This window comes from Panthera tigris, chromosome E2, assembly GCF_018350195.1.
Source record: "Panthera tigris isolate Pti1 chromosome E2, P.tigris_Pti1_mat1.1, whole genome shotgun sequence".
NCBI lineage: Eukaryota > Metazoa > Chordata > Mammalia > Carnivora > Felidae > Panthera > Panthera tigris.
Genome location: NC_056674.1, coordinates 44,778,349 through 44,796,544, shown reverse-complemented (window position 1 = coordinate 44,796,544; position 18,196 = coordinate 44,778,349). Strand labels below are relative to the sequence as shown.

General features: G+C 45.6%; 1 protein-coding gene across 2 annotated transcripts in view; it reads right to left on the bottom strand.

Annotated features, from left to right (window-relative positions):
- WWP2 (WW domain containing E3 ubiquitin protein ligase 2) overlaps window positions 1–18,196 on the bottom strand; it is a 149,619-nt gene that overhangs the window by 78,290 nt on the left and 53,133 nt on the right. For both annotated transcript variants that reach the window (XM_042969661.1, XM_042969662.1), the window contains exons 5-6: window positions 6,522–6,659; window positions 4,593–4,689 (exon numbers count right to left, since the gene is read on the bottom strand). In XM_042969661.1, coding sequence (XP_042825595.1) covers window positions 4,593–4,689; window positions 6,522–6,659 — 235 coding nt within the window. The remainder of the gene's footprint in view (window positions 1–4,592; window positions 4,690–6,521; window positions 6,660–18,196) is intronic.

Genomic DNA, 18,196 nt, shown 5'->3' with positions numbered 1-18,196 from the left:
ACATATGCATATACATTCGTGCATGATCACACATTCTCTTACACAAAACAGACATGTACGCACGGAATGAAGGAAAATTAATTGCCGAAGCCCCCTTACAGCTCCTTCAACAAGATCTCTTTCGGTCTTCAGACCTATTAATGAAAAAGTTCAGTGCATTCTTCCCTTTTGGTCTCCCCATTTCCCTACGTAACTGTGGCAAATCTAGAGGGGCTCCTGGCTAGGTACCCAAGTCGGAGGAAATCTCAGGCTGTGCTTAGAGGAGCGGCATTGCTCACACACCACCCTGCGGGTCGTCCGGGAGCTGGCTGCACCTCAACTCCCTAACTTCATATAACCGCGGCACGGGGAAAAACTCACAGGTGACGACGCATCAGCCAAGTACGGAGGGACTCAAACATCCTGACTGTCTACTCTCCAGTCTTGAATTTCACGCCCATTTCTAACCAAACAGTGACTCTGACGACAGCTGCCACTACCGGTGCGGACCCCCTTCTTTCCCTGCACGTATGCCCCGCTGCTGGCTTCTGTGGTTCACCGTTCGCCCCTCCCATAGTTCCCAAGACACTGCACGGGACCGTCGGACAACAGACGACAGTCTCTCTGCAGATGCCCCCTCCACTCTGTCCTCGGTCTTTCCCTCTCCATACACGGACCTCTCTCTCTGAACTTCCCGTGATGCTCATGGTTTATTTGTCTGTTTCCCACACAACCCGTACGTATATCACAAAGACTGTGACCTCGCCGTGGAAAGCAGAAGCCGTGTCGCGTGCAATGTGTGCACAGCACCAGGCACATCTCACATCTTCAAAACCTGAATTGACTTAGGCATGGCTCCCAAAGCCAGCCCTCGTTCCAGCAACATAAAATAAACGCTGGGGGATTATTAAAGGGTGTGGTAGGCCCTCCCTGTGCCAGCCAGCACACACTCTCCCAGGGGGCTCCTTTGCACACCAGGCGCTCGCCACTGTCGGACTGGAATGAGGAACACTGGCTGAGGACGCAGCGCAGCATGGCACGCTGACAGAATCCAGGGTAAGCCACGTAATCGCCCCCACTCCAGTCAAACGCCGAGGAGTGTTAGACCAGCCCTCTCAGCCCACCAAGATTAGTGCCGTTCTGACACGTTACCTGGCAGTGGCCAGCCTTCATCTGGAACCCACTCCCCCAACTCCCAAACTCAGCTCTCAAGCCTGGGAGAGAGTTGGAACAGGACAGGAGCATGACCTCTGAGGCCAATGTGGATCACTGACTTAGAATCATCGGCCACTGTTACAAAGACAGACTGCGCGGAAGAAGTAAGTGATCATTACTGAGCCTGGAGAAATCCTAAATTCTGAAATCTGTCTGCCTCAACAGCAAACAACAGTTTCTCCAACCTAATACCATCGCTGGTCAGTTTTCTCAGGGTGACAGAGGCTGCTTTTTACTTTTTTATTGTGAAATATGCCAGGTAAACAAAGGAATATATTAAATATATGTTTGGTTCTAAGAAGAAAAGGAAGATGAACACTCGAGGACCCACCCCCCACATTCACAGTGCCATGAAGTTTCCAAGTTTCCTCACTTTACCCATCTCCGCCCCCACAACGATAACCATTCTACTGAATTCAGGGTTAATTATTCCTTTTCATTTTTTTATGGCTTTACTCCCCATGGAGGTATCCATTAAAAAATATATGTGGTTTAGTTTGACATTTTTTAACTTTATATAAATTACATCATACTATATTTTTCCCCCCAGTGGCCTGCTCCTCTTGTTCAACACTATGTTTCTGAGATTCCCCCATATTGAGGCAACTATCTTTCACCCCGTTTTTACTATGGGATAGTATTTCATTCTAAGACTACACACAATTTATGACCTTAATGCATTCTTTATTCAACCAGACCCATGCGCTGCACACTAATATGGTGTGTCTATAAATCAAGTTATGCCACATGGGTCGTTGGTGGCAATCCCATGCTGGCTGCCATGTGGCAGACCAGATGGTAAATAACTAGAGATGTTTCACCCAATTATTCTTAAAGAGTGGATAAATCCCACTCAAAGAGTTTGGAGGTCATGCTTGGCAAGCAAATGGTCCCTTTGCTGGATGAACTTGGGTAGATGAACCTCTAAGTAAAACCCTTACATGGTTCTGGTTCTAAACCTTAATAAAGTAGGAGAAAGGAGAGGAAACAGCTGTTTGACACTGCAGTGTTAACCTTTCTGGGCACATCAGAGCATCCTTGATCATGGTGAGTGGCCCCCAAGTCCAGGAAAAACCTACCCGTCAGACAGCAAAGGCTAAACATTTAGTCCAGAGGCAGCAGGGAGAAGCCCATCCTCCCTGCCCCAGGAAACCAAGGACAGCGGAGGACTGTCCTTGAATCCTGAAGGTTTCATTCATCACCCTCCTAATTACAGTCCTTGATGCAAAAAAAATCAGCCATGCCACACTTCCCAGCTTTGGGGGTCAGGAGGGGCATACAACAGACTCTCCAGAGCAAAGGAACCTCCCACCACTCTCCCTGAGCACGCCCCATAGGCAAGCCCTCACACTGACATAGTCCATCTCCGTTATTTCCTACAATGAGCTTTTGAGGCAGGCGATATCCCCATTTCACATGTGAAAAAAACTGAGGTGCTGAGAGGTTTAGCGGCTCGTCCGATATCACACAGCAAGTAAATGAGAGGCCAGGATTCAATCTGTATTTTCTGATTTCAAAGCCCTGCACCCTTGTCCAGTCAACTACCCCGCTACCACTGCTCGTGCACACCATCTCCTGAAGTGCGGCAGCAACGGGGGCAAGGAGTTCTCAGTGACACAGAAGACACTGCCTTCAGATGATCCTTTCACAAGTGTTTGCTATTGAACGGCAGCAGGCTCCATGTGAACACAGAATAAATACTTAGAAGGCAGAGGCCTGTGAAAACTCAGAGGCCATGTGTAGAAAAGGCTACAGGAGCTTAGCAGGCCAATGTGGATGCCCACACGGCCCCAGCTACTTGGAAGGCACTCTGCCCACCAATAATTAACCAAAATCGAATGTCTACCATGTGTGATGGGCAAAAATGCATCCAATTTTCTGCTGGAAGTCTGCTTGCTGCCTTAAAAGACAGTAATCCTCAGCACTAACAATGACAAAGAAGGGCTACTAGGACATGTGAATTTCAAGATTAACTAGAGAACTTCAGAGAGCAATAAATAGGTCAAGAACTTAATTCCAAAGTTACTAAGAGCCAGACTCTGCCTTCCAGCCCCCAAATAAGTGACATCAGTCACATATGACACAAACTTTCTGAGTCAGCTCAAAGACCAAGATGGCAGCTACTAGTGCCAAAGCTAAGAAGGCATCGCTCTCAGCGGGTGATGTGCTGAGGTGTTCTTCTCCGCCGGCTGCTCACTACCAAAGAGATTCTGTTCTCTCTAGTTCTGGGTGCTCCTCAGGCCTCTGTTGACACAAAATTTGCCAATTATATCACTGGTCTTTACCCTGTGACACTTGCCTGTTTATCCCAACTTATAACTCATCCAGTGAGTCGAGAAAAAGTGAATGGTCTCCAGGGTGGGAGGTAACACCTTTGCAGAGGCTTGGAGAAAAGAGAACAGGAAAATGGCACCCTGGCTTCTAGTGACGCCACAGACAAAAGATCTAAACATCTGACCCTCTCTTGCTCCTGACACCTGCCTGGCACCGAAACTGTACAGACCCTCAAAACCACCACATCCAGTGAGGCTGATGGCTGTCATCAGAGGGATCATTTGAGACGCTGTGGGTACTGGCTGAAATCATACTGTGTTTCTCAAAGCATTATTCCCAATCCCTGGGATTTGTTCCAGAAGATTTTTACTAGTTTTTTATCTACTCTCTGCAGGTAATAACGATTTACAAACTGCACTCATATGATTCTTTTCCTTATAATTTCCTTAAAGTGTTTGGGGGTTTTATACACTGTGATAAATAATAAAAACAGGTTCCCAACTCCCTCCTCCCCACCTCTCTAACATACCTAAAACTATTCTCCTGTCTTGGAATTCAGTTGCCAAGGAAATGAGTTAGCACCATTAATACAGGTATAAGACAGGCATGCAGGAAATTAAGTCACTCTCGATATGTATAATAAGTCTAATATAATTCAGACTTCCAGTTCAGGAGGTCTTAATCAATAGCCCAAAGGGAACCATGGATCACCCCCAAAAATAGAAACGCACAGACAGAAAATCTCACATACAAAGAACCATTGCTCTAAACATTTGCATGTACATCCTAAAAGGATAACTGTGGTCGCTGACCCTGAATCACAAAACACTAGCCAAGCTCTGTTTGGCGGCTCTTAACCAAATAACCAGTTTAGCCAGTCCCAATCTCTGACAAGGAACCCCTGACCATTCTGAGAATCCTGAGTTCTGTACTCCCCCCTCAGCACCTCCTTAACACACTGAGTCAGGGATAAGCCCTCTGGAAATTTCCAACAGTTTCTAACATAAACTGTTCCTCGCCACCTCCCAACATGTTTTCCAATAGCTCTGAGCACCTTCCCAGCTCCTCCTTGTCCACAAGCGGGGCGGGGCGGGGGGGGCGGGGGTTGGGGGAGGTTGTCTTACCGAGATCTCCCACCAAAGCAGTTTGTGCTGGGGGGCTGGTGCCGGTTGTCTGGAGCGACAGCTGTCCCGCTGGATTCTCTTGAAGGTGGCTGGGATCCTAGACAGGGGACCCATCACAAGAAAAGACAGAAACATTGAGAAGCTCAGCCCTGGTTTGTTTGAGATTGTGGCTCAGGAACAAAGTTCACTCCATGCGTTCGGGTTATCCACCACACCTAGCAAGCCACGGCCTCCAGCTCGAACAGGCAGAGGGACAGCCAGATGAGATCTGACTGGGGCCCCCACACAGAGGCGCTCAAACCTGGGAAACAGCTCTTCTTCTCCAAGACCTTCAAGAACACCTCAGGCACTTCCAAGCAACTTGCCTTGTGCACTGAATAAACTTCAGCTGCACCACACGAGACGCAGAACCCATGCTGACCGTGCAAAGTGGGAGCAAGGAATCAGGGCACTGCACTCGTCCATATCACAACCAGAAAGCTCTTAAAAAGCCAAATCAGATTCAATTCAAATCAAATTATGACACCGTTTTGCTAAAAGCCCCCTCAACAGCTTTCTGCTTCTTCGGACGAGGTCCAAAGTCCTCACCAAGGCCTTCGAGGCTGGGTGGTCTGAGCCGAGCTGCCCTTGCAGCCTCGCCAGCCACCACTCTCCTTCCTGCTCTCCACGTTCCACCTGGCCGCCTCTGTTCCCACTGCAGGCCGAGCTCTCTCCCACCTTGAAGCCTCTGCACAAGGGACCCCTCGACCTCTCACTCAGCTACCCCACTCCTGCACCTCCCCACACCTCCCCCTTGGCCCGTCTAATCTCTTCAGCTCTGGCGGGTCTCAGCTTCCTCAAAGAAACCCTCCCTGGTCCCCAGCTGAAGTGAGACTTCCCGAAAGTATGGGACTCTCATATCACCCAGTACTTTTCCTTCATCACTTTGGTCACAATTACAGTTACATAATTATTTCTGCACCTCCTTGTTTCATGTCTAACATTCCCACCTCCACCAAGTAAATCAGAAGCTCCTAGGAGTAGAGACCATATGAATTTTGCCCCCACCATCTGGCTAGCACCTGGTCCAGGACCTAGTACGTACCAGGTGCTCAATTACGGATATACGTGCAGAATGAGCGAATAATTCATGTTTCCTCCATGCACCAAAAGTACCCAAAGCACCACTCAGTCCAGGGAGGTTTCTCAAGTCAAGGCCCATCCAATCACTGAGATTCCACCCTACTGCCCTTGCATTAGAATTCAAATCTCACTCCCTCAAAGCTACAGAAAGCCTGTTTGGGGCCTGGAAAGTGCCACAGTTACATCACATTTAACGAGAAAAATTATGGAGAAACCCAGCCCATCTCAGACCTCAGACTTCATGAAATAATTTCCTGCTAGATCCAAAGGTGACTAATTTCAGAGTAGATCAAAAGAAACAAACTGCCCTCGTTCAGGACAGAGTGGGAGATACTCCAATTTTCCTGCCTCTGTCTCTATTTTGCTAGTGTGAATCTCTAAGACACACAGCCCCCTTTCTCACCCAATACTGTCTTATAAAAGACACCTTCAAGCTCCTCCAGGAAGTTTAACTGTATTGGGAAGAAAAAGGGGCCCCAAGTAACATTTAATAAAGACATCTTATTTTCGAGAGCCCGTGTGGGATGAAAAGATATTTTCTCTGCTCTCAAAGCAAACTACAACACACTTACAAAGACCTGGCATTTATTTTGGTCCTTTATCAGAAAGCTGTCCTTAAAAAATCATGTCACAAGTTTTGATCATGCGAAGAACTGCTTAAGAGGAATCAGGGGGCCAGGACTGGCTGAGCGATACCCAAACCCAGGTACCTGGTAGAGAACCAAGCCCCGGGCACCTCCTCCTACTCCCACCCAGGCCTGCCCCGCCCCATCCCGGCACAACCCTGGGGAGCAGGGCGGCACTCACCGTCTGTCACGGCACTGCCATTAGGCACGCTTCCCAGATCAACAGTTGGCCCGTCCAGGAAAATTGTCAGCTCACCGCCCGAGACAACACCGCCTTTGTTCTCCGTCTGCAGGTTCAGGGTCAGCTGCGTGTTCTCCACTGTTGAACACAAAAAGCAACAGGGATGGAGTAAAGCAAATGCACCCCACGTTAAGACTGGGTAAGTTGTAAGCCCTCATTTAACCTACTCTGGCGTCTCTGGCAACATTTTCCTGCATCTTCAAATATGCCTCGGGGCGTGGAAAGAAGAATGGGAAGGAAGAGGTCTAATCGTCATCACTGTTGTATTAGATGGGTGGGAAAAGGCTGTACTCCTATTTTTCAAAACATTTTGTATCATTGGGTTAGCTACCTAATTTCTCCATGACTTCTTTGTCTGCTTGTACTCGAAGAACCATGAGAAGAGCAAAGAGAAATTGCTGGCATCCGGAGGAAGGAGTCACAAGCCAGCAACCCCCCCTGCCCATATAGACAGACGATGGTGGCAAAAAAAAGAGAAACAGGTCAGGAGACCCTGAGGCAGTGTCATCAGGAATCATCTCTAGATGAAGGATTTGCAGGGGCCTCTTCTCTTATTTGTGTTAGAAAGTATTACTTGTTTTGAATTTTCACTCCTGAGGAGGTCTCACTTTGAAATGAGGAAAAAACGTTAAGCAATGAAAGTTTAATAAAGGTAAGTCAGCTCCACAATCGTCCCGTGACCCTGTGTTAGTCCGTAAGGATAAACCAGCCACAAAGGGGGTCTACAACCGAGGTGGGAAGGCACCTCGGAGTCACCCAGCCCCTGGGACACCAGGCAAAGTCAGCCCTGTGGGCAAACAAAAAGAATCGCGGAACCACAGCAGAAAAAAGGAACAAACTGACACGAGGCAGATGCCCCAAAGCCTACGTGGGCTAGAAACCGCGGCACAAGTGCCCCCCGACTCCCCTCCAGCAGGCCCGGCCACACAGAACAGCTTCCACCCAGTTACTGCTCGGGAGCTACAACCTCCAGCTCAGGGCTATTCGGTAATTACCAAGAGAGCAGCGTTTATGAGGATTTCCAAAGGGCCTTCCCACATCTTACAAAACCAGACTACAAAAGAGCCACATACTCCAACCTCCTTCCCCACCCACCGCCCACCAAACCGCCACTTTATTTTATCTCTGAGTTGCCACTAGATTATTATAAGCTATCTCCCTGGTCCTCTAGAACAAGGCAGGGTATGCATAAATAAGTATCTCTATGAGCACTTTCTAGAAACAACCTCTCCCCCCAACTAAAAAAGCCTGTCCCAAATCAAAATACAGACACAGTCCTTTAAGAACTTAGGAAAAGTCTGGATCAATTCAGGATCTACTATAATAATGTGGGAACCAGTTACCCTTTGGGTTTTCAAGTTCTCCTAAGTGTCTCTCCCTTACCTTAATCTCTCTTCCCTGAAATGGATCTCTCCAAATCCTTTGGAGTCTGTTGCTATTTTTGGTCACTTTCACTCAGGAACTTGGTGAGTTCCAAATATTTATATAAAATAACACTTGTAATCTGAAAACTAGTTCCTTCAAAAGTCCAGCAGTCAGGAAAGAACTGAGGCCTTTTGACAACCAGCACCCTTTGCCAGCCATGCAAATGAGCCACCTCGGAAGTCAAGCCTCCAGCCCTAGCCTTGCTTTCAGATGACTATGGTCCAGCCAATGTATGGACTACAGCCTCATGAGAGATCCCTGGCCAGATTTCCCAGCTCAGCCACTCACAATCTTGACCCACTGAAACCAGGAGACAACCAACGTTTATTATTGTTGTTTAAAAGAAAAGTCAAGGGTGTCTGCCTACTTATTATGCCGAGATCCAGGGCCCAAGTAGAGCACAGAGTTCAGGAGGGGCGTGTGCCAGGGAGACTGGGTTCAAATCTCACTTTTACTACGTGGTGCTTGTAGCGTTGTGCAAATTACTTAACATGAGCACCAGTCTCCCCATCTGGAAAACAGGAGCACCCCATGGGCTCCTAATAAGCTGTCATTTTTATTATCTCCCTGTTGACTTTCCTGTTTCTAGGCTGAAGAGTCCCAGTTCTCTTGGTCTACCTTGTTCACTGCAAAGTTGCACCTCTCTTGACCTTTTGGAGCCTTTTCTGGGTTGCAGCAACAAACTCCAAAAAGTCTTCTAAGGTGAGCTACTTAGAAGATGAACTGTTTTCTCATCTTGTTTCCAGGACACTTCCTAAAGATGCCCATCCTTTTGGATTCAGCACACCAGCCTTGGAAATGTGCTGGGATGAGTATTCCAGAAGGGTTCCGTGATTCCTTTCTTAGTGCCTCAAAGGCCATTATTTTACAAATGTAGTGTGGGCATGTCTTCCCCTCCTTTCTGGAGGGATGATAATGCTCAACGGGAAGGCAGAGGCGGCCCAGGCCTCTTGTTGCTAATTTCAAGCTCCTGACAGTCACACTGCCATGGTCCTCTGACAGAAGCCACAGGCGTAACTTGACTTTTTCTCTACATGGTCTCATCTCAAGGCTTCAACTTAGCTCTTCTCTTCTGTTTACCCATTAATCATGTCCAGTAGAGTCATTATATACCAGTAGGCTCAGAAGCTACCTTGCGACGCCCTGAAATACATTTTATCTTCAAAAAAAGCCAGTGGGAAGGGACGTCTTTCCCCCTTCAACAAAACTTGGGAGACCATAATGCTCCACTGTTCTATTCGCTAAAAAGAGAGACAGAGTCGGAGATATCTCTGGCCATCACTGTCAGAGCCAAGTGATCAAATGAAGCATCGCTAACAGCAAGACCACCCGACACACAAACTTCATGACGTGACACAGGATGAGGTACACAACATCGCTTTTTTAGGTAACTTTTTTAAGTTTATTTTTTATTTATTTTGAGAGAGAGAAATAGAGACCAAGCAGGGGAGGGGCAAAGAGAGAGGGAGACAGATTCCCAAGCAGGCCCCAAGCTGTCAGCACAGAGCCTGACGAGAGGCTCCAACTCACCAACTGTGAGATCGTGACCTGAGCTGAAGTCAAGAGTCAGACACCTAACCGAATGGACCACTCATGCACCCCGCAACATCACTTTTCAAGTCTTCTTTCTAAAAGCATTTAGCCTGAATCCAACTAACCCACTAAATCTCCTTCCCAATTTGCAGGAAATATAGGGACAGAGAAACAAATTCACAATACCACGAGGAAGCAATCAGACAAATCCAGAATATGGGACACATATATAATATCCTGGACTCTTCAAAAAGACAATGTCATTACACTGCTTCTTTTCTAAAAAGAGGGGCAAAAGGACACCTAGGTGGCTCAGTCAGTTAAGCATCCAACTCTTGATTTTGGCTCAGGTCATGATCTCATGGTTCATGGGATTGAGCCCCATGTGGGGCTCTGTGCTAACAGCGCAGAGGAGCTTGGGATTCTCTCTCTCTCCCTCTCTCTCTGCCCCACCCCAGTCCATGCACTGTCTCTCAAAATAACTAAAATCTTTAAAAACTTACCAAAAAAAAAAAAAAAAAAGAAGGGCAAGGAGACTTTTCTAGATTTAAAAAAATATAGGGGTGCCTGGGTGGCTCAGTCGGTTGGGCGTCCGACTTCAGCTCAGGTCATGATCTCACAGTCCATGAGTTCGAGCCCCACGCTGATGGCTCAGAGCCTGGAGCCTGCTTCCGATTCTGTGTCTCCCTCTCTCTCTGCCCCTCCCCTGTTCATGCTCTGTCTCTGTCTCAAAAATAAATAAATGTTAAAAAAAAAAAAGTAAAAAAAAAAAAAAAAAAGTAAAGAAATATAACCACCAAACGCCATGCAATGTTTTACCAAACATCGGCTTGAAAAGTATTCCTGGGGCAATTGGAGAAATTTACATCCAGACTGGATATTAAATGATGTATGAAACGACTGCTAATTTTCCAAGGTTCAACGTGAATGTCATTCTTGGGAGATGCAAATTACGCAAGTATTCTCAGATGGTTTTATAGGAGAATACGCTGAAGTCTTGAGGAATGAGGTGCCATGGTATCTGCAGTTTACCTTCAAATGGTCAGGAAAAAGAATACACACACCCACAGGCTCACACGTGTCGGCAAAACAAAGGCAGCAGCGTGCTAGCAAGGTCTAGGTGGAGGGCCTCTGGGTGTGCGCTGTATTACTCTTTCCATTCTCCTGTAGGTTTGAAATTTTCATAATAAAAAAGTTGGAAAAGGGCTTTTTTAAATTGGCAGGGCTATTAAAAAATTAAGCCTCTGAGAACAGAACTCCCCATTATTCTCTTTGAAAAAAATACCTGAGCCAGGGGAGCCCTACAATGCATAATGGGACTAAAGAAACCATTAGTTAATTGAGTGACAGACCTGAGCATACTGGGGAGGCTGAAAGAAGTAAGTGTGGCTGGAAAACATATACTGGAATCCCAGCTATAAATAGCAGCATTAGCCACTTGGTCTCCAGGGCCCTCGGGTTTCACTACAGCCACACCGACGACTCCACAAAGGGCCTTTCTCCTGCAGCATGTCGTCCTGCTGCCTTGTGAGGCGCTGCTCAAAAACCAGGAAACTGATGGAAGAACGGGTACGGTACAGTGATTTCGCCTAGGAAGCGCACCTCGTCAGGCCCCCTCCACCTGTGATCACGCAGTTCACGGACGTGGAGCGAGCACCTCCTAGTCTCGTCCCTGAGATTAAACAGAAACAAAACAGACAAAAACGCCGTGCCTGGGTGTTTCTATTCTAGTTGGAGACACAAACAATAAGCAGGCTTTTTGGTTTTTGTTTTTTAAGAAAATTGCATAATCTGTTAGAAGGTGGCAAGTGCAGGAGAAACACCAGTGAGGAAAGTGGGTGGTGAGCGCTGGAGGCGGGAGGAGGACCTGCAGCCGTGAGAAAATGTCCCTGGGAAGGCAACAACTAAGCAGAGACCAAAAGAAGGATGGGGCAGGGGAGGTCACGTAGGTATCCGGGGAAGAATCTTCTAGCTGGAGAGAAAAGGAAGCGCAGAGGCCCCACGTGGGAGCATGTGTGAGGAATGGCAAGGAGGCTGGTATGGCTGGAATGGCCGAGGGAAGACAAGAGCAGGACATGAGGGCAGTAGGTAGGTAACCAGAGGCCACAAGGAGACCCTTGGAGCTCTTGCAAGGTCTCTGGAGTTTACTCCGTGTGAGATTGGGAGCCATTAAGGGATCGTGAGCAAGGAAGGGACGTGACTGGTGCTGTAGTGCTATCACTCAGGCCACGGGAGGAGCAAGGGCAGAAGCACATGAGACCTGGTAGGAAGTCAGTACAATATTCCAGGCCGGAGCAGATGATGGGTTGGGCCAAGGCCATGGCAACACCTTCTGGGAACACAGTGGTTAACGAAGACTATACCCTGGCCTCCTCCCTAGCACGTGTTAGGAAAGACCCATGACTCCCACCAAGCACATGGGGCCCCCAGACCCTTGGAATGAAAGCTTTGGGCAAGATGATGGGCAGGCACTGCAAAAAGCGCCAACTCAGAGCATGGCCGGAGGAAGTCTGATTCAGTTACGGCCAAATGGAACATATATAATGAAAATATTCCGCTGGCAGGAGACTTCAGTTCTCTGAGAAAGCCAAGGTCCCAGTTAGCACATGCTAATAACTTCAGCAATCAGCAAATGTACTTCTTCGGTTATGGGACTGTGCCCTTCTGTTCCGTTCTAAGTACTAACTGGCTATCCATACCACATAATGCTGTGTTACGAAGGTCAACAGACCGCAGGAGAGCCGGACATTAGAATCTAGGGGATAAGAACTTGCAAACTCTCAAGGACCGTGCCAGGAGAACACTGGGCAAGCTAGCATGCCAAGAGAGACCAGCAGACATTGGGCACCACCACCTCATCAGAAAGGAAAAAGAAGAACCCAACCAGATCAAGCATTTTGATCTGCCTATGAGTTTACAGGAGACACAGGGGGACACAGGAACATGTCAAAACACACTTCAGGAACATAAACAGCACAATCCTTAAAAGGTGAGAAACCACAAGACAAACTGTCCATTTTCTTCAAAAGTCAACTATGAGGGGTAAAAAGAGGAAGGAGAACATATTGGTTAAAAGGGACTGAAGAGACCTATCAGCATTACTTGTATCCCGATTCAAACAAACCCATGGTAGAAAAGAAACTTTGTAAGACAACTGGGGAAACGTAAAGCCGGGCTAGATGTGTGATGGTATTTCAATAACTATCAGTATGTTTTTTAGGTATGAAATTGGCATTATGGTTATGGGAGCCCTTATCTTTTAGAACCACGTAGTAAAATACTTATGGATAAAACACACCTGGGTTTAAGGAAAACAACCCAGCGGGGACTGGGGTAAGGAGTAAGATGAAACAGGGATGGCTGTCGGCAGGCGGCTGTGGAGCTGACTGACAGGCTCACAGGGGTCCACGGGCTGTTCTTTCCACTTTCACGTATGCTTGACACTTTCCAGAACAGTTTTTATTTTCAAGCCAGCATACCTCAGGCACAAACAGTGAATGAAACCAACTAAAATTCTTATAAGAATTCAATATCACATGTGCAGTTTGAAATACAAAAAGGTAGGGAATGTACAACAAGCTGCTTCAGGAGTAACTCCTACTTTTATTTTTCCTTTACTTCAAAGCCTCAGATTTGCAAGTGGCTTCAGGTTAATAATTTCCTACTGGGAAGAGCAGTTATGTGCAATAAAGATGAGTAATATTTTTCTAAGAGTGACTTTTTCCCTTTCTTGACTTGGACTTGTTAATATGCTTTTTGCATATGGTACCAATAAGTATAGATAAATAGGGCATGGAAGTTGCCTTCCTTATTCCAACAAAAGAAAAAACTATGTAAACCAGAACTGCCAAAATGTGCCACTATTAATGCGATTCAGTTATGAAATCCAGAACTCCTGCCTGGACAGTTTCACTGCAGTGTATGAAGGAACGTTCTACTTTAGAATCTTCTGTCATCACTGCTCCCTCCTGCTCCCACACCACCAAAACTTATGTGCACGTACACACATTATCTTTGAAAAGGAAGAATCTTGTTTTTTTTGTTTTCTTCCTAACTCTGAATACAAATGTAAGGATTTACCTGGAAATTTGAGAAAAATAAAACCAGACACAAAAGTAGGATACCTTTAAGGAAGGCTAAGTACTCTCAGGTCAAGCATCTCGGAAGCCCGATGAAGATGTGATTGATTTGGCCTTAACAGAGCTGCTCAGTGGAACAAACAACCTTCTTCCCGTCTCCTCCTGCCCCCCAATCCCATAGGCCCATCAAAAGAAAGTGAAAATAAGCAGGGCATTCATTAACAGGTCAGTGTTCATTCTACACATAGCTGTGAAACACTGGTGCACAGAGGAACGGAACAGGAGGAAATTCCAGAAGGGCAGAGAGTAAATAGTCTCCTTTCCATTCCCCGCCTCCCTGTAACTCAGACACACACAGGATGGAGTGTACCCCAGATTTAAAGAGAACACTCTTTCACATTCCCTTTGCAGTAAAGGAAGCCAGAGGCTTCCAGGATTTACTGTTATGATGTCTCTTTGGCTTCCAAACTTAGCCAGAGCCTAACAAGAGAAAGTCTTTTCTAGCAAGCTAGCATCAGATCATAAACATTGGAATTCTTATTGGGGTGACAATGTTGACTCTGCTTCACCCCACCTCTCCTCGGCCCCCATCACTGATGATTTGGCAGGCTCTTCCCAGAACACAGGGTGCAAGGAAGAGTCTACTTTGGCCCTGAGACTCTTCTGTATGCTGCTGCTGGGAGTCCCTCAACGATCTCGAAATGAAAGTTTTGGTCTACTGGGGGTTCCATTAACTCCTTTAGAAATGAAATTAGCTTCATTTTACGAAGCCAACTTGTAAATTTTTATTTTCTCTCTTTCTTTCTTGTTCATTCACTCAAGAAGCATTTTCTGGGCATCCACTATCCGCCTGACACTGTGCTAGAAGCTGGGTTATAATGAAGAATGAAAATAGACTAAGTCTCTGCATTTAGGAACCTCACAAGTCTGTTGAGAGAAACAAATAAATAATCTAGCAGAGAAATATAAAGTTGCAACTGTATTAGCAGATTCCATGCAAGACATCAGTGTCCCATGAGCACTGGATAGCTGGCCTCATCAGTGCATCAGGAAGTTTCCTGAGGAACTGACAACTCAACTGTGCTCTGAAGTTTCAAGCATACAATTAGCGTGTTGAAGGGTGGGGTGGAGTGAAGAGGAAGACCATTTCAGGCAGAGGAAACACCAGGTGCAAAGGCCTTGTGGCACAATGAGCTGGATGAATTTAGGAAACTAAACAGAGATGGAATTGTGATCCAAATGGGGTAGAAGATCCAGATGGTGGTCATACACTGCAGTGCCTTGTGGGTCCGCCATGTTGAAAAGTTCTTCTCTATCTTAACAGCAGCAGCAAGCTACTTAAGGGTTTTTCATCAAGGTGTGACAAGATCAGCTTTGTGATTTCAAAAATCATTCTGTCTGCACACAAACTGGAAAAAGGACAGAAGTAAGGAGGCCAAAGGAAAACACAGCAGAGGTGGAGACAAAAGAGGTAGGCAGACTTGCAGACTCGCAAAGGTAAAAACCAAGAGAACCTGAAAACAGATTAGCAAAGTAAGTGGGCAAGGAGGATAGAGGTATCAAAGATGACCCATAAGCTTCTAAGTTACCTAACTGGACAAAGGGTGGGTCTACATATTGAAATATGGAACAATGGAAGGGAATCAAGTCTGGGGAAGTGGCGATGAGGTCAGATTTGGACATGTTTCTGGCATATCCACAAGGAGACAGCAGGAAAGTGGGCAGGTACGTAAATATGGAGCTCAGAGGAGAGATCTGAGTTGGAGATTCAAACCTATGGGTCATCTGCACGTGGTGGTTATGCATAAAGAAGAGGTATGGGTGGGAATGTGATCACAGAAGACGGAATGATAGGAAACTCAGTTAAAAGTCAAACAGATGAAGATGACCTTGCAAAGACAGAGAACACTCAAGAGAGGCAGCAGGAAAATAAGGAAGGATTCCTGAGAAGGCAGGAAACATGGGCTCCGAAGCATGGATGGAGAATCCGTCCTTAGTAGGAAGAGGGACAGCTCCCCCACCAGAGGAAAGAGAGAGGAGGCATTAGGCACACGCATCCTCATTTCGGTACACGACAGATCCATCGATCATGATCATCTTTATTTCTTTTGATTCATGCCAAAAGCCAAAGCCCATGCAGGAACAGACATTTTCCTTTACTTACCAAAAAAAAAAAAAAAAAAAAAGCGCACGGCATGTACTTTTTCAGAACGAGCTATTCGTCACAGCCATCCACTGAGTAAGGTACATTAGAGCCAGAGTCTTTCTTGAACCAACTGAGGGTCCTTTTAACACAGAATACATCTGTCTTGGTAAACCTCACCACGTGTCAAGCTGTAGCACATGCTTTAATTTTTTAAGTGATTCAGGGGCAATAAATACAGATCTGGGGAAGTAAAGTCTTTAGAATAAACTGTCAATCCATGAGTTACTGCTGCTTTGTCATCAGAGCTCCTCATCCCCAACGGGAAGGAGAGTCCTCACACCCACGAACGGCAATTCCTAGATTCCTAGATCGGAGCCACCCTAACAGCTCATCCATTCTCCGTGCCCTCAAGGAACCTCAGCAGCCACACCACCTCTCCCTGTGGCACGGGATCAAAACCATGTTTATAAACATGGCAGGGGCAGGCTTCCAGTGAACAAACCTCCTTTTCAACGGTCTTTAAATACAAAATGTAGAAACCTGGCCAGAAGAGAACTTTTACGGTTAAGATTCTGCTTTTAAAAATGCAGCAGTTATAAACTTCCAGTTACAAGATAAGTAAGGACTGGGGATGTAATGTACAACATGGTGACTATACTTGATACTGATCTATTTGAAAGTTACTAGGACAGTAAATCTTTAAAGTTCTCATCAAAAGGAGAAAAACATGTTTTCTTTTTTCTTTTTGTATCTGAGATGATGAATGTTAAGTAAACTTGAGGTAATCACTTCACAATAAAAAAATCTCCTTTTTAAAAAACTGCTTTTTAAAAATTACAATTTCTGGGTGCCTGGGTGGTTCAGTCAGTTAAGTGTCTGACTCTTGGTTTCGGCTCAGGTTATGATCTGACAGTTCGTGGGTTCAACTCCCACATCAGGCTCTGTGCTGACAGCAGAGAGCTTGCTTGGGATTCTCTCCGTGTCTCTCTCTCTCTCTCTCTGCCCCTCCACCCAATGTCTCTCTCACTCTCAAAATAAATAAAACTTTAAAATATAATGAAATAAATAAAAATTATAATTTCAGATGAGTGAAATATGCCACAATGAAGATATGGATTAATGATGATCGAGAGTGTACAAGAACCTGGGAAATTATTCATACTACATATGTTAAGTCAAAGAAAGAACATGATGGGGGGTTCAGTCGCTTAAGTGTCCAACTCCTGGTTTCAGCTCAGGTCATAATCTTACGATTCATTGAGTTCCAGCCCCTCATCAGGCTCCGTGCTGACAGTGCAGAGGCTGCTTGGGATTCTCTTTCTCCCTCTCTCTCTGCCTCTCTCTCTCTCTCTCTCTGGCTTGCTCTCACTCTCTCTCAAAAATAAGTCAATCCAAAGCGGACTCCATCCTGACAGCAGAGAGCCCAATGCGGGGCTGGAACTCATGAACCGTGAGATCATGACCTGAGCCGAAGTCAGCGCTTAACCAAATGAGCCACCTAGGCACTCCCAAAATAAATAAACTTAAAAAACAACAACAAAAAAAGAACATGATGTTATAGAATGCACCTGTTATTAAAATCCCATAAAAATAAATATGTAAAGGGACAAAGAAATAAATTAAGCAGAGAAAAACTGTAAGTTGTGCTTCAAGAGTAAGATTATGAAACACAGGTTTTATTTTTTAATTTCCATTATCTGCATAGTGGATATATTTTTTTCTTAATTTCCACATCACTTAGACATGTATACAGGAAGTGTTTACAAATGAAATGACACGTTATCTATTATTTGCTTTCAAATATTCCCCCAAAAAGTGGGGTCTGGAGGCAAAAGACAATCTGACATGCTGATCCTTCTTAAAAGTGGGTAACAAGTACAAGATACTTAATTATACTATTCTGTCTATTTCATTTATGTTTGAAACCTCCCATAATAAAAAGTTTTAAAAAGTCCCATGTATACTATGTAATATTGCCTTCACAATAAATAGTATTAACTTAAAAAATAAAAAATAACAACAGCATGCTTACTATGAAAACCTGAAAACAATACAGACAGGCAAAATATGACACCTGCCCCATAAGTACGCACATTCCAAATCCCTTCCCCAGGATATAACTCATGATTGTCAACCTTGTGTGAAGTCACTGTACGTGCAAACACCGGCACAAATACATATAACAACCACATGTGCAAAACTGACTTCGTCCTAGAAAAGTTGTACCCTTTGATTTCTCACTTAATGTGTTCTATGAATCTTTAAAAACGTATACAGAAGCAGTCTATCCACACAGTGGGGTTTTAGGAATGCGGGAGGGGCATGTTCAAGGTGAATTCAGCCTTGACTGGAATGCCCCCCTCCACGAGAGTGAATGTATATAATGTATGCATAAACACTAATTATTTAAGGGAAGCAGGGAGGAAGGGAGG